Source organism: Heptranchias perlo, chromosome 12, assembly GCF_035084215.1.
Source record: "Heptranchias perlo isolate sHepPer1 chromosome 12, sHepPer1.hap1, whole genome shotgun sequence".
Classification (NCBI taxonomy): Eukaryota; Metazoa; Chordata; class Chondrichthyes; order Hexanchiformes; family Hexanchidae; genus Heptranchias; species Heptranchias perlo.
In genome coordinates, this window is record NC_090336.1 from 39,605,645 (window position 1) to 39,622,489 (window position 16,845).

General features: G+C 43.3%; 1 protein-coding gene across 4 annotated transcripts in view; it reads left to right on the forward strand.

Annotated features, from left to right (window-relative positions):
• Positions 1-5,524: 5,524 nt before the first annotated feature.
• accs (1-aminocyclopropane-1-carboxylate synthase homolog (Arabidopsis)(non-functional)) overlaps positions 5,525-16,845 on the forward strand; it is a 65,963-nt gene continuing 54,642 nt past the window's right edge. The window contains exons 1-3 of one of the 4 annotated variants that reach the window (XM_067994015.1): positions 5,525-5,717; positions 7,072-7,248; positions 7,653-8,327. In XM_067994015.1, the coding sequence (XP_067850116.1) occupies positions 7,667-8,327 (661 nt within the window). In that variant the 5' untranslated portion in view covers positions 5,525-5,717; positions 7,072-7,248; positions 7,653-7,666. Of the gene's footprint in view, positions 5,960-7,071; positions 7,249-7,652; positions 8,328-15,435; positions 15,501-16,845 lie in introns of those variants that run through there. The other 3 variants (XM_067994014.1, XM_067994013.1, XM_067994016.1) reach the window with 3 other exon arrangements.

The window sequence follows — 16,845 nt, forward strand, 5'->3', positions numbered from 1 at the left end:
AGGGTTTTATGAAGAATTAATGGAGTATATTTATAAAGGAAATGCCATGGATGTTGTGTATATTGATTTTTAAAAAGGCATTTAATAAGGTGTCGTATAGGAGGCTTGTTGATAAGATTAAGGCACATGGGGGTAGATTTTCAACTTCTGTCTAGGCTTAAAACTGGCTTTCCGGAAGAGTCGCCTGTTATAGAAACTGTCCAATTTTATTTCCATTGAAATTAATACTTAAGAATTTTATTTACATTACAAGTGCTAATAAATGCAAGTTGTTGTTTTTGTGATGGGAGCATTAGAGTACTAGAAGGATAGGTATGTTTCTGGGGAGTAATAGTAGGCAAGTGGTATTCAGAATCAAAGAAAGTTGTATGCAAACCATGTTTCATGGAGCAGATGGTTCATAATCTAATTTAATTAATCCAAATCAATTATGAAAAGAGGAAATCATGGGCTCCAAACACATTACCAACAGCTATTGGGTATTGGAATGTTGGAATGGTTGGAATAAAAAAGGCCCCCAAAAATTTAGGAATGAAAAAAACTGAAAACATCTTAAGGACCTTTAATGGCCATTTGAAGGTGACCTATAATAAAGGTCCCTAAATAATGGCTAAGAATGAAGATAATACCACAGATTTAAAGTGCGGAAAAGAAAATGGCCACTCCTTTCCGACCTCTTGACAGAGTCTTCAGATTCTGGTATTTATTTTGATGTTATAACTTATTTTAAAAATATCAATCACTTTTAATTCAGGGTAATAATGAGGCAGATACCAATATCATATTGGATATGTCTAAAATACATTTAATATTCATTGTTCACTTATCCACAATCAAGAAAGTTCGTTCAAAAATTAGTTTTGCATCATATCTATCACTCTCTAAGAAGAAAATTCTTCAGATGATGTAAAGAAATATTTTCATAAATCATATATTTATATCTACACAAATGATTCATCCACATTTCTATCCAGACCTTTAACTTCGAAAGAGGACACATCACAGTGCGTTAAGAGGAGGAGGAGGAAGACATCTCAAAGGAAGAAATAGATTCTACTCACATGAAACGTACAACATTCAAGGGTCGTCATATAGTTGGGAGAAGAGAATGAAAGAGGACACACTCCACTTGATATCAGAAGAGTGTTTGGTGTATAAATGTAAGTTAGAGGGATGCAGCTTGTCAAAAATATTTATAAATAAATAAAAATGACCTCACAAAGAGGTAATTTCAATGTTCAATAGGTCCCTGACACCACCTGGTGTGACAGGATAGATGCTAATTTACAGTGAGAGTATATGGTAAATAAAAATAAAACTGCTTTAAGTCTGCATGCTGTTACATGCTCTGGCCAGTGGGTAGCTCTTCCCCACAATTCACTCAAATTGCTTTATGAAAAATTTTCAAATGAAGCTTTTTGATCTACAACTTATTTCCCGGTAACTGAAATTTCTATTTCCCTAAATAAGGGCTTAAATAAATAAAATACAAAAAAAAAATCCATATTTCACAATAACGTGATTAAATTTATCCATTGGTCTCCTTTAATGCCTTCATTAAAGTTTTTACATAAAGATCTCATCCTTTGCTAAAAGTCTAGCCTTGGACTTGACATTTCTGCCTAGACCTGAATTTGGATTGTGCAGTCTGAATATTTGCAATGTACTTAATTTCCAAAAGATGCATCAGTACTGTTCAGTCAGCTGTAATCATGGAATATATTTCTTTAACTTAGAATCATACAGCACAGAAGGAGGCCATTCGGCCCATTGCGTCTGCTCTTTGAAAAGCTTCTAGCAGTTTTCAGAATTATTTTAAGAGAAGCTACAGGAAAAATTTCAAAATATAAATTTTAACTGAACAAAAATTGAGTATTTTTTAAATAGAGGCTTTGTGGTATTAGAGAGTGAGAAAAATGTCAATGTGTTAATTGCACACTTGTGTTCTAAAAAGTTCAGAAAATATATTGAGCTCAGTGAGAGTGAGAGAAAGAGACACAGATTGGGTCAGAGAGAGTTGGGTGGTGATAGAGTCTTTTTCATACTAATAATTCAGTTTCAAAAAAATGAATTTTGAATTAACTAATTATTGCATGTGTTGACAGTTAGAAAAAGTAATTGTTAATTATTGCTTACACCTTGAGTCGGAAATTCTAATTGCTATTACGTGTGTGTGAGAGAGAGAAACAGCTAGATAGAATGAGACAGTGGGCTCGATTTTAGGGTCGGGTTTCCTGCGGGTTTCCAGCGGGGGGGCCCCGAAAATCTCGATATGAGGTCACGTGACCGGATCGCACCGCGATCCCGACCACTTCCGGGTTCCCCGATGACGTGCGGAGCTGCGTGCGTGGCCCCCGCTGGTGGGAATCCCGCAGGCAATTAAAGCCAGCGGGGTTCCACTTGAGAGTACTTACCTTGCTTGTTGAGGTCAGTTAATGAGATGAATCAGCTGTCAAAAGAGGAAGTGTGGGATTTCACCTGCATCGCAGCGTGTTTCCCACACTGGGGGAAACAAGTCTCTCTCCAACCAGGCGTGTTGCAGCCAGCAGCCTGTGGCAGATGCCAAGGTGCACCCCACGGGGGAGAGCCCTCACCCACGCAGGAGGCCACCGCGTCACATAGGGCAACCCTTGCCCCCCACCACCCCCCGCCAAGCCAGAGGACAGACCGACACGAAACTGCAGCCCCAGTCCGAGGAACCACCCACCTACCCTGCACAACCCCTCAGACCAACAACGGCCAGATGGGTGGTGCGTGGACACCCTCGGAGGACGAACAGCATGACCAGCCCCAGCAGCCTCGCAGTCCACGCCGTCCGCCGCAGAGACGTGGAGCCCCCCAATACGGTGTTGTTGCACGCCCACCTGCACAGCAGGAGGGAGGGCTACCGCAGAGAGAGACGCATCGCAGAGGGCATTACCCTCGCCACATGGTCCACAGACCGAGGCAAAGCTCCCCGGACCTCTCCGAGCTGTAGTGCACATGGAGGCGCAGATTCGCTCGACATGTAGTCGTGGAGATCTGCAGGCTCTTTCATGCCGAGCTGCTCCTGCCTGGCCCCAGCAACAAGTGCTTACCTGTCGCTGCCAAAGTCACCACTGCCCTCCACAACTTCTCCTCTGCATCCTTCCAGGGTGCAGCCGGCTACACCGCCAATGTCTCTCAGTGGTCTGCGCGGAAGAGCCCTGCAAATACACCTGCACCTACTCTGCAGTAACACGATGGGTGGCATCAGTGGTGGGTCCTCATAGTGATACCCAGGAGCGGGCATTATTGGACACAACAGACAGTATTCGCGGAGACATGGCAGTGGTGGTGCCAATATAATGTGTGCTGTTTGTTGCTCTGAAATTCAATATAGGTAACACCCATGGCAAACCCTCCGACACCCTTGTGCACCCCCTTCATGCTCACGAAACATTTGCCTTATGCTGCCTACTGCACATATGTGATGCATGCCCTGTGGCTGCAGCACAGGTGGTGGCAGGTTGAGTGAGGCTGGCCGTGAGGGAGATGCACGAGAGGGTGAGTATGGGATAGAGCCATGAGATTGTATGAGGATTGGGTCGCGTGTTAGTGGCAGGTTGAGTACTGGCGAGGTGAGTAGGTGGAGGTAAGATGAGGATGGGGTTTGAGTGGGTATGAGGGGTGATGTGACAGAGTAGTGTTGGCGGTACCGAAGGAGATGTGGGGTGGGGGCAGTGTTGTGGCAGATGGAGTGTAGGGGAAAGACTTCGTGTTCTCACTGTGGCTGACCTACTGAGGTCATTGCAGCGCCTCCTGCACTGTATGCAGGTGGGCGATATGTTGGTTGCGCAGGTGACCCCCTCTGCCACCTCGAGCCAGGCCTTCTTGGTGGCAGAGGCTGGCCGCTTCCTCCCGCCCGCCGGGTGGAAGATCTCTGTCCTCCCCCTCCTCCTCACCCCATCTGATGATACCTGGGGTGAGGCATCATTAAACTGGGAGCAGCCTTCCCCCTGGGCTGCTCCATGCTGAAATTTGTTCCATTGGTTGCAGCATCTGTCAGTGGAGGACTGCCCCTTTAACTGGAGAGCCTCCAGCTGACAGATCGTACTGCGCATGCGCAGCCCGCCCGACGCGCAGACCAGCAGCGTGGACCCCGGAGGAGCAGGTAATTGATTCCTATTAGTGTGTTGCCTGCTACGATCGCGCGGGCAACCCACTAATTTCACCGAGCGTGTTGACCACGCTCCCGAAACCCAACCCGCCGGAAACCCGCAGGCCTGGTAAATTCGAGCCCAGTGTGTTTTCTCATTCTAACTTTTTTTTCAGAAAGGAAGTTGAATTTTGAAAGCAAACAAAGCCTTTCAAATACAAAAAATCCACCAGAAATGTATAAACATGGAATATGAACACTGTACATTTTCCCTCTTTTTTCTGTAATGATGTTGCTGTATTTTCTTGAGATATTCTCACTCATGTAAGTAGAAAAACACCTCAAATATGAGAATTCTGAGAGGGATATATTAAATTTACAGTAGGTTGTTAAATGGATCATTAAGAATGGAACTAAGCATTGAGGAACAGGTACTTCACCTCAGCTGACCTTCAAGTGGCATTGCTGATGGCATTGGAGAAGACCAGCTCACAAATTTTACCTTTCCAGCTGAGGCAGTGGTGTGGGGGAAGAACTGCAGAAATAATATGTGTGTATTTATTTAACACTTTGAAATATCTCAAAGCACTTGACATAATGAATTTGTACTTCTGTAGTGTAGTTATGGTAATAATGAGACACATATGTAACAGATTAGCAATGTGCTGTAGACTAGGGTTTACACCCATTGCAAATCCAAACTAAATGAGCAGAAGTTCTGATATTTTATTTGGTGCCAGTAAAAAAAGTTAAAACCCCTAATAAAAGATGCCTTCACTTCATAAGACAGAGAATTAAGTTGACATCGGACTTCTATTTTTTAAGCTAGAGACTTTATGGTGTCCTATTTATATTTCAACAATTTCCTAACAGTCCACACACTAACTGGAATGACCAGTCCAAAACCAAGCAGATAGCAACCCAATATCAGCCACTGTTAAGAGATTATAACCGGCAATCCAGTAGAGATCCAAGAAATAACATGACATAGTTGTCCACAGAACTATGCAAACTAGTTCAAAAGGTGAAAAAAAAAATTCCTCTCAACGTTGTACTTTTTCCAGAGAGACTAGGGTGGTGACAGAGAGAAGACCAGCTCTTTTGAAGGAAGAAGTAGCATAGCTGTTAAAGTTGGCAACTAGGGCGTATCTCACTGCCTAAGTAATTCAAAAATCTGAAACATTTTGTATAAGTTGAACCAAAGTGTGCTTTTATGTCAGTGATAACGTTGTGCTGCCAGCCCCTGCCATTGGGGTGTGCTGTGTATCTGAGTGTGTACCAACCTGCTGTGCTCTTCTCTTTCTCCCTGACTCTCTCGCACTGTTTTCAGTGGCTCTCCTTGTGCAATAGCAGCCACTGACTGACTGACACGGACCAAAGTTATCCCGGAATAAGGACAGCACGCATGTGCCGTCAACCCGGATGTAAATCACTTCTCTAGAAAAAAGCCCTGGTTGAATTGACAGTGTAACCGGGACCGGGACCAGGCCGAGCCGAGCCGAGCCGTGCCAGTTAGGACCGCGCTAATAATTCATATATCTCTATATAAAAAAATAAAGACACAACCGGCAAGGACATCGTAGATCACCAAATTCATGAGGTAAATTAGCCAATAAAACCAAGTGGGAAAAGTCGGCGGAATTGGGCGAAATATACCCGAGATAACTCGGATGAAAAAGAAGAGGTCGGTGTATTTGGGATCTGATGACAGCTATTTCAGGTGATGTAAATGAACGGGAATACCGTTCTTTGAAGTTCTGAAACAAAGTGCAGATAAAATCCCGAAATGTTGGATAAAACTGAAATGGCAAAAGTAGAAGGATTTTAAAATTAATTTTAAAGGTGAGAATTTCCAATTTTTCTGTTGTGCGAATGATGCCAAACTTTTTCTTTTGAAGAGTTGCCGGTTGCAGACAATGCAACACTGTCATTGTGGACAGTTATCTATTTTGTTACCAGAAAGTATTTATTATCAAGTTGCTGCCTCTCAACGCTGCTCCTCCTGCACCGCAGGCAACATTCATCCCCAACTCAACCAACTAGTTCTTAAAAAGTCACAGCAGCACTCCCTCTAGCCTACTTTGATCCAGCCTGCACCTTCAGGCGGTTCTTCCATTCACAGCAGTACCAGTGTCCAAAACACACACACACACACACACACACAATCAAATTCGTTGGCTCACCGTGTTGAAATAATTAACTCACATTCAATTCGTGACTTTAAAATCAAACTCTCTCCCATTCATTCTGATTTCAGTGGGAGAGTGGAATTTAAAATGGTTGGTTTCTTTTTGTATTTGCAAGAAAGAACACCAAAATCTGACACTTGGACTTCGTTTCATCGGTTTTGTTTTGGTCCGTGTGGAAATTGACTCAGGTGCAGTAAGAGTGATAAAAGTAGATTATGCAGCTTTGAAAATCAGATTGATGCCTATCCTTTAGGAGTCTGCCCAACAAGGACCAAGTGATTGCCCCCAGCTATTAGTGGATTGATTTGAGTCCAAGTTATTGATTTAAATTAGAAACCATAGTGATTCCAACACTGATCTGAGGCATCCCACTCGGTACTTCCTCCCACCCCCACATAATTCCTCTAGTTCAGCCAATTTCTTGTTCATACCCAGGATTTACACTGAATTCCCACAGGCGGTGGGATATTTCGCTGTAGCTGTACAAAACCAAACATATTTACACCAATTTTGCTGTATTTTAATATGGCCAAAATAGCTGTTTGGCGGTCGTGTGTCTTAAAGCTTGTTGCACTTGATGTATAGCCTATTTCCTTCCTTGTTGACTGAGCTATCCCAGGAAAAATCCCAATATATTGTATTGTCTCATTCTTTTAAAGGTAAGGAAAGATCCTTTGTATGAATGTTGCTTCACATGCAATTTCTCAACAATATATGATATTAATCGTGAATTGTTTTCATCCAAACCAATTTTGATTTCATTAGGTTTTTGCATGGCACCTTCTCTGCAAACCAGGCTATGGAATCCAGCAGTGTCATCTTAATCCCGTTTTCTTCCTCTGTTCTTCACGGTGATGGATAGACTGATGCCAGTGTGATTCAGGTCCAATCCATCCTGAGCATATCTAAAAGTGGTCCTGTCATAACAATCATAACACTGAAGTAAGTCCGTTTTTTTCATTAGGAAAATATGAATCATATTTGAACTAAAAGCAGCCATAATATTAGGCTAACGGTATAGTGGTTTCACGATGGTCATACTTCTAAAGCAAATTTCTAATGTAAATAAAAGACAAGTTGTACTTTCCTAAGCTGTTAACAACCATATGTCAATCATCTGGGTGAATATAGTTTTATATTTTGAGCACAGTTAATAAATGCATATTACACTGATACAAGGAGCTTGGAATATTCAAAAGGTGTATCATTACTTGAATTTGAACATGAACGTTTTCAGATTTTTGTTTTTATGTAACATCTACTTAATGTTTTGTTAATGTTGGATAGTAAAATGATATTGCAGATAAGTACTCAAAATGTATTGATTCACTGTTAATGTCTTCCAGCCTAATGAGATGTGATGGATTTCAGAGGCAAAAAATATGAGCGTGGGAGTAACTGGTCAGATCCTGAGGTGGTGGAGTTGCTGCAGCTTTGGGCTGATGAGTCCGTTCAGATGGAGTTGGAGAGTTGCCTGAGGAACCAGCATGTCTTCAACAGGATAGCTGAAGTCTTAAGGGAAAAGGGTATCCACAGAACAGGAGACCAGTGTAGGGAGAAGATCAAAAAAATGAAGCTTGAATACAGAAGAATTAAGGATAACAACAAAATCTGTAGGGGAGGAAGGACCTGGAAGTTCTTTGAGGTGATGGATAGAGTGCTGTCCAACAGACCAAATATTTGTTATAGTACTGTGGGTAACACAGTGATAACGCAACAGATACCACCGGGTGTTCTGGCAGCAGGAGATGGGTACATTCATCATCATCACCACCATCATCTTACTTCTCCTCCACATGGTATTTCTCATTCGCACCATCCTCAGGAATTAATGGACATTAAATGTGAAGAAGTGGACTCGGACGAGCGCAGCGAGACACCTGAACCACCCCCTTCTCTTGTGCTTCAGCAGGGTGGAGATGACCATGGAATGGATGGAAGCCTGTTGGAAGGAGGGCACCATGATGGGTCACCAGCTATTAGGATAGATGTTCCTACGGAGAATACTATATCCCCATCAGGTTAGTACTTAACTTAAAAGAGCTTTCCCTCTCTCTCGCCACTCTTTTTTTCTTTTTCTCTAGTCTTTGTTTCTCTTTTTCTTGCACTCTTTTTATCTCTCCCTCCATCTCTCACTATCCCCCTCTTTCTTTACCTCTCTCTTTTTGCCTCTTTATCACTCCTTTGTCTCTTTAACTCTCACTCTCTCTTTCTTTATCTCCTCTCTTTCTTATTTTTCTCTCTTTCTTTACCCTTTTTCTTTCTCTTCCCTCTCTCTTTTACCCTGCTTGCTCTTTCTCTTTATCCCGCTCACTCACTCTCCCTTTCCCCTGGTCGCTCGCTCTCCCTTTCCCCCTCCGACCCCCACTCCCCGCTGTGAACCATTCGGCCCATCGCGCCTGTGCCTGCTCTTTGAAAGAGCTATCCAATTAATCACACTCCTCTGCCCTTTTCCCATAGCCCTGCAAATGTTTCACCCTTCAAGTATTTATCCAGTTCCCTTTTTAAGTTATTATTGAAACTGCTTCCACCACCCGTTCAGGTAGTGCATTCCAGATCATAACAACTCGCTGTGTTAAAAAAAAAATTTCTCCACATCTCACCTCTGCTTCTCTGTCCTCTGGCTACTGACCCTTCTGCCACTGGAAACAGTTTCTCCTTATTTTCCCAATCAAAACTGTTCATTATTTTGAAAACCTATTAAATCTCCCCTTGACCTTCTCTGCTCTAAGGAGAATAACCCCAGCCTCTCCAGTCTCTCCACGTAACTGAAGTTCCATATCCCTGGTACAATTCTAGTAAATCTCCTCTGCACTCTCTTTAAGGCCTAGACATCGTTCCTAACGTGTGGTGCCCAGAATTGAACACATTACTCCAGCCGGGGCCTAGCCAGTGTTTTATAAAGGTTTAGCATAACATCCTTGCTTTTATACTGTATGCCTCTGTTTGTAAAGGCAAGGATCCTATATGCTTTTTTAACAGTCTTCTCAACTTGTCCTGCCATCTTCAAAGATTTGTGTATGTGCACTCCCAGGTCTCTCTGTTCCTGCACCCCGTTTAAAATTGTACCATTTCGTTTATAATGCCTCTTCTGATTCTTCCTACCAAAATACATCATTTCACACTTCTCTACATTAAATTTCAGCTGCCATGTGTCTGCCCATTTCACCAGTCTGTCTATGTCCTCCTGAAGTCTGTTACTATCATTCTCACTGTTTACTAAATTTCTGAGTTTTGTGTCATCTGCAAACTTTGAAATTATGCCTTGTATACCCAAGTTCAGTCATTAATATGTATCAAAAAGAGCAGTGGTTCTAATACCGACACACTGTATACTTCCCTCCAGTCTGAAAAACAACTGTTCACCTCTACTCTCTGCTTTCTGTCTCTTAGCCAATTTCGTATCCACATTGCCACTGACCCTTTAATCCCATGGACTTCAATTTTGCTAACAAGTCTATTATGTGGTAGATAATCAAACGCCTTTTGAAAGTCCATATACACAACATCAACTGCATTACTTTCATCAACCCTCTCCATTACTTCATCAAAGAAATCAATGAAGTTAGTCAAACACGATTTGCCTTTAACAAATCCATACTGGCTATCAGTTATTAACCCCTATTTTTCCAAGTGTCAATTTTGTCTTGGATTATTGTCTCTAAAGGTTTCCCCACCACCGACGTTAGGCTGATTGGCCTGTAATTGTCGGGTTTATTTCCCTCCCCTTTTTTGAACAGAGGTGTAACATTTTCAACCCTCCAGTCCTCTGGCATCACGCCCACATCTAAGATGGATTGGAAGATTGTGGCCAGAGCTTCTGCTATCTCCACCCTTACTTCCCTCATCAAACTGGGATGCATTCCATCTGGATGAGGTGAATTTTCTACTATGAAGGCTGTCAACCTTTTAAGTACCTCCTCTTTATCTATTTTTATCCTAGCCAATTTCTCTACCTTCTCCTTAACTGTGACATTGACAGCATCCTCTTATTTCATGAAGACAGATGCAAAGTATTCATTTAGTACCTCAGCCATGCTCTCTGCCTGCACAAGAAGATCTCCTTTTTAGTCTCTAATCAGCCCCACCCTTCCTTTGACCACCCTTTTACTATTTATATGTTTATTAAAAACTTTTGGGTTCCCTTTTATGTTACCCGCTAATCTATTCTCATACACTCTCTTTGCCCCTCTTATTTTCTTTTTCAGTTCCCCTCTGTACTTCCTGTATTCAGTTTGACTCTCTACTGTATTATGAGCCCAACATTTATCATTTTTTGGTTTCATTTTAATCTCTATATCTTTAGTCATCCAGGGAACTCTAGCTTTGGGTGCCCTTCTTTTCCCCCTTGTGGAAATGTGTCTAGTCTGTACCCAAACTATCTCCTCCTTGAAGGCCTCCCATTGCTCATTTACTGATTCCAATCTCCTTCAACTCATTGAAATTAGCCCTCCTCCAGTTGAGTATTTTCACGTTTGAATGTTCCTTGTCCTTTTCCACAACTACTCTAAACCTGATGATATTGTGATCACTGTTTCTCAAATGCTTCCCCACTGAATCATGCTCCACTTATCCCACTTCATTCCCCAGAACCACATCCAGTACTGCTTCCTCCTTCATCGGGCTGGAAACATACCGTTCAAGAAAGATTTCTTTTTACACATTTCAGGAATTCATCCCCCTCATTGCCATTCCATCTCAACATGACGCAGCCTACACACACAATCAACCCATCCCCTCCCAATCATGCAATTTCCATAGATAGGTAAAATCTGTCCCAAATGCATCACGCTGCTTTTATCTGTATTGAAAGATATCTGCTACACGCTGGTCCATTTGCTTAATGGGTCTAGATCTGCCTACAGACTATTTATTTCATCTAAGGTGCTAACACCCACACATATCTTTGTATCATCAACAAAATTGTGGACTGTTCCCCTGATGCCTTCACCCAAGTCATTAATAAAGATCATGAAAAGCAATGGAGCTAACATTGATTCTTGTGGTGTCAGCCTTGGCTCTGTGGTAGCACTCCCGCCTCTGAGTCCCGCTCCAGAGTCTTGAGCACATAATTCAGGCTGACCTTCCAGTGCAGTACTGAGGGAGTTCTGCACTTTTGGATAAGATGTTAAACCAGCTCTCAAGTAGACGTAAAAGATCCTATGGCACTATTTCAAAGAGCAGGGGAGTTTTCACTGGTCCCCTGGCCAATAATTATCTCTCAACCAACACCTAAAAACAGATTATCTGATCATATTCACATTGTTGCGTTTTTTTTTATTCGTTCATGGGATGTGGGCATTGCTGGTGAGGCCAGCATTTATTGCCCATCCCTAATTGCCCTTGATAAGGTGGTGGTGAGCCGCCTTCTTGAACCGCTGCAGTCCGTGTGGTGAAGGTTCTCCCACAGTGCTGTTAGGAAGGGAGTTCCAGGATTTTGACCCAGCGACGATGAAGGAATGGCAATATATTTCCAAGTCGGGATGGTGTGTGACTTGGAGGGGAACATGCAGGTGGTGGTGTTCCCATGAGCCTGCTGCTTTTGTCCTTCTAGGTGGTAGAGGTGCTGTCGAAGAAGCCTTGGCGAGTTGCTGCAGTGCATCCTGTGGATGGTACACACTGCCGCCACTGTGCGCCAGTGGTGAAGGGAGTGAATGTTTAAGGTGGTGGATGGGGTGCCAATCAAGCGGGCTGCTTTGTCCTGGATGGTGTCAAGCTTCTTGAGTGTTGGAGCTGCACTCATCCGTGCAAGTGGAGAGTATTCCATCACACTCCTGACTTGTGTCTTGTATATGGTGGAAAGGCTTTGGGGAGTCACTCGCCGCAGAATACCCAGCCTCTGACCTGCTCTTGTAGCCACAGTATTTATATGGCTGGTCCAGTTAAGTTTCTGGTCAATGGTGACCCCGCCCAGGATGTTGATGGTGGGGGATTTGGCGATGGTAATGGCAATGAATGTCAAGGGGCGGTGGTTAGACTCTCTCTTGTTGGAGATAGTCATTGCCTGGCACTTATCTGGCGCGAATGTTACTTGCCACTTATCAGCCCAAGCCTGGATGTTGTCCAGGTCTTGCTGCATGCGGGCTCGGACTGCTTCATTATTTGAGGGGTTGTGAATGGAACTGAACACTGTGCAATTATCAGCGAACATCCCCATTTCTGACCATATGATGGAGGGAAGGTCATTGATGAAGCAGCTGAAGATGGTTGGGCCTAGGACACTGCCCTGAGGAACTCTTGCAGCATTGCCCTGGGGCTGAGATGATTGGCCTCCAACAACCGCTACCATCTTCCTTTGTGCTAGGTATGATTCCAGCCACTGGAGAGTTTTCCCCCTGATTCCCATTGACTTCAATTTTACTAGGGCTCCTTGGTGCCACACTCGGTCAAATGCTGCCTTGATGTCAAGGGCAGTCACTCTAACCTCATCTCTGGAATTCAGCTCTTTTGTCCATGTTTGGACCAAGACTATAATGAGGTCTGGAGCCGAGTGGTCCTGGCGGAACCCAAACTGAGCATCGGTGAGCAGGTTATTGGTGAGTAAGTGCTGCTTGATAGCACTGTCGACGACACCTTCCATTACTTTGCTGATGATTGAGAGTGATGGGGCGGTAATTGGCCGGATTGGATTTGTCCTGCTTTTTGTGGACAGGACATACCCGGGCAATTTTCCATATTGTCGGGTCGATGCAGTGTTGTAGCTGTACTGGAACAGCTTGGCCAGAGGCGCAGCTAGTTCTGGAGCACAAGTCTTCAGAACTACAGCCGGGATGTTGTCGGGGCCCATAGCCTTTGCTGTATCCAGTGCACTCAGCCGTTTCTTGATATTACGTGGAATGAATCGAATTGGCCGAAGACTGGCTTCTGTGATGGTGGGGATATCGGGAGGAGGCCGAGATGGATCATCCACTCGGCACTTCTGGCTGAAAATGCTTGTTGGACCTTGCTGGCGCAAATTGGCTGCTGTGTTTCCTACATTACAACAGTGACTGCACTTGAAAAGTACTTAATTAACTGTAAAGTGCTTTGGGATGTCTTGAGGTCGTGAAAGGTGCTATATAAATGCACGTCTGTCGTCTTTTCCTGCAGGACTCCACTAGTGACCTTCCCCCACACAGCTGCTACAATTAATAACTACCCTCTGTCTATGAGTTATTCAACCGAAATCTGCCTGCCAATCCTACAAGACTCAACCTTACTTAGCAGTCCTTTATTGTGGCAATTTATTAAAGAATTTTTGAAAACCAAGATAGATAATATCTACCAGATTTATATCATCCACCTACTTTGTAACCCCTTCAAAAACTTTGATCAGATTTCTTTTTCCAGAAGCCATGTTAGAGTTCTTTAACGACTGTTGCTCGCTCTTGATGTTGAATAATGTAGCCTCTGTTCTGCCAGCTAGGTTGTGTGTACCAGTTATATTGGTCACACAAAATTGGTTGATGTAGCTTACTCTGAAACTCAGCAGTGCTGTACATGCGTAGGCAAGTACCAGTCTAATTTGTTGTGTACATTTTATCGATCTATGGCATTTCGTCCACTGACCCGAGGTGTGTGACCCTTGCCAATATGTGTAAGCGGTGATTCCAATCCACTGTAATATCGTAACACACAGTTAGGGTATTATGTTAGCTGCGGTATTACTCCATTGCTGAGCTACCACCACAGATGGTCTCAACAGTTTGAACCATTTTTAATCTGGTAGCTCTCTGCTGGGATTTACACTACTAGGAACATTAGTGCAGCAATGAGATCCTAATATACAAAGGACATGGGTGTGCTTTGTGCACTTCTTACTTCCATCAGTAACGCACAAGTGAATATAAACCAAAAATGATTTCAATAGTGAGTGGCTGTTAGGCGTACAAAGCCAAGAGATTTGAGCTGATGTGACATCCCGCAGGTTTCTACACCTACTGCATGCAATGTGATTTCATACTCAATCTCTGCAATTTTGCACAAAAACTCCAGAGGGAGTGAAAAATCCAGTTTCTGAGTAGATCTGAGCAATAAAAACTAACTTACCCAAGCATACCTTCACTTTTTACATACAGATGTTGTGGTTTTGCAATGTAGACTCTACATTTCTCTCTTAAACTAAAATCATTTTTATGCTTTTGTGTACTCGTCTCCTCCATTTAAATTGATTGCTTCAAACAAAATATAATATATAGCAATTAGAAAAATTTTCCTTTAAAGCTGCATTTCTCCTGACTTTGGCAATCTCTCACTTACAGTGAAAATCTCTGTTTTTAATTTTTGATGGAGAGACACTTTGAATTTATCCATTTTTCCTTATCTTCATCCACCATTCATCAGTTGCTGCTGAATGGGCAGGGGACAGGCTTTCAGGACTTGGGCAGTGACACTTTGCAACAGGCCACGGTGAGGTAACGTGACCTGGCCCGCCCACGATGGCATGGCTAAAATGTGGAAATTGGCGTGTGCACAATTACAAATGTCAAGACCCACCACTGCCTCCTCAAGGGCAACTAGGGATGGGCAATAAATACTGGCCTTGCCAGCTACGCGCACATCCCAAGAATAAATTTTTTAAAACCCATTGCCGATTGCTTTGTCCCGTGGTCCGTTAATGCTCCAGCACTGCATCACACTGCTTACACGGAAAATAAATAAATGTAGCAGTATGAAGCTGTAGTAGGTAAAACAAGTATTTTAAAACCTGCTCAATATTTTTTAACTACATACATTTAAGTACTAAGCTTGGATTGTGGCTATGGCATCAGCATCATGTCTGAGCATAAGCAAATTACTACATCATAAAAGATTGGGTTAAGCAAATATTGAGGGTATGGAAAGAGAAAAGGAGTAATTTCCTCTATTGGAGCACACTCTTTAAAAACTATACTTCAGTTTGAAAATGGGCCAGGTTAATCACAATAGCAGAGCCCAGTGAGGTAGAAGTTTAACAGAGAAGAGAAGTTGAATTTAGAGTTTAGTACTGGGAGAAATAAATCGCAGAACTGAACCATAGTGTTCTATAGCTCATTCGTCACACAATATTTGAAGCACAACTGCTCTGGGATCAAATACACTTGTGATTTGAGGTGTTAATCGGGAAATCAGTAGCCACTAAGCATGTTGTACTTTGCCCTATGTATAGATCACAGATTGTAGCTAGCTGCACATGCTGAAGATCGTATTGCTGGAAGGTTCTGAAAATTAAGCAGGTACTTATTCTAAGGCAGTAGCTAAGATTTCATTACTATGAAATTTGCCCGAGGAACACTGACTAAATTATTTGTTATGCTATCTGGTCGTTGTGTTTAGCATTTCTTTACAGATATTGTTTCTGGTCGGCATGGGTTTGAGGAAAATTACATGTGTGGGTCATTAGTCCAGGAACAGAGTGCATAGGAAACAAACAAAGTTTCAAAGTCTACTCCGTTCTGATGGCAAGAAAAGGTTTTAATTTTTTTCTGGCTGACTGGAGTTCTGAAACAAAATAAGAACAAACTTACATTTATGTAGCGCCTTTTGCCACCTCAGGACTTCCCAAAGCGTTTTATTGCCAATGAAGTACTTTTTCAAGTGTAGTCACTGTATAGGGAAACGCAGCAGCCAATTTGCGCACAGCAAGGTTCTACAAACAGCAATGAGATAATGACCAGATAAATCTGTTTTAGTGATGTTGGTTGAGGGATAAATATTGGCGAGGTCCCTGGGGGAACTTCTCTGCTCTTTTAATAGTGCCGTAGGTTCTTTTATATCCAGCTATAGGGCAGACGGGGCCTCATCCAAAGACTTTAACAGCTCATCCAAAAGACGGCACCTCCCAACAGTGCAGTACTCCCTCAGTACTGCACTGAAGTGTCAGCTCAAGTTCTGGAGTGGGACTTGAACCCACAACCTTTTGACTCGGGCGAGAGTGCTGCCACTGAGCCATGGCTGACACACGAGTTCTGTCTTGAATAATTTCTTTAAATTTGATATTTGTTTATTGTGGCCACAAATGATTTATTTTAAGTGAGAATATTTCTCTCTACGTCGACTGGACTGTCAGAATTTCAGATTCTTTTGGTGTAGATCTGAATTATAGTGCGCCTCAGATAATTAAATGTTTGACCTTCAGCACTGATTAAACACCATCCAGTTGTGCAGACACATTGGGCCCGATTTTACCAGGGGTGCGGGTTCTCGGCAGATGGGCCAGCGGGAGCGTTGAAAACGCGCCCGGTGAAATTAGTGGGTTGCCCGCGCGATCGTAGCAGGCAACACACTAATTGGATTCACTTACCTGCTCCTCCGGGTTCCCCGCTGCTGATCTGCGCGTCGGGCGGGCTGCGCATGCGCAGTAAGATCTGTCAGCTGGAGGCGCTCTATTTAAAGGGGCAGTCCTCCACTGACATGCTGCCACAAACAGCAAAAATTACAGCATGGAGCAGCCCAGGGGGAAGGCTGCTCCCAGTTTAATGATGCCTCACCCCAGGTATCATTAGATGGGGTGAGGAGGAGGAGGAGGGGGAGGACAGAGATCTTCCACCCGGCGGGCGGGAGGAAGCGGCCTGCCTCTGC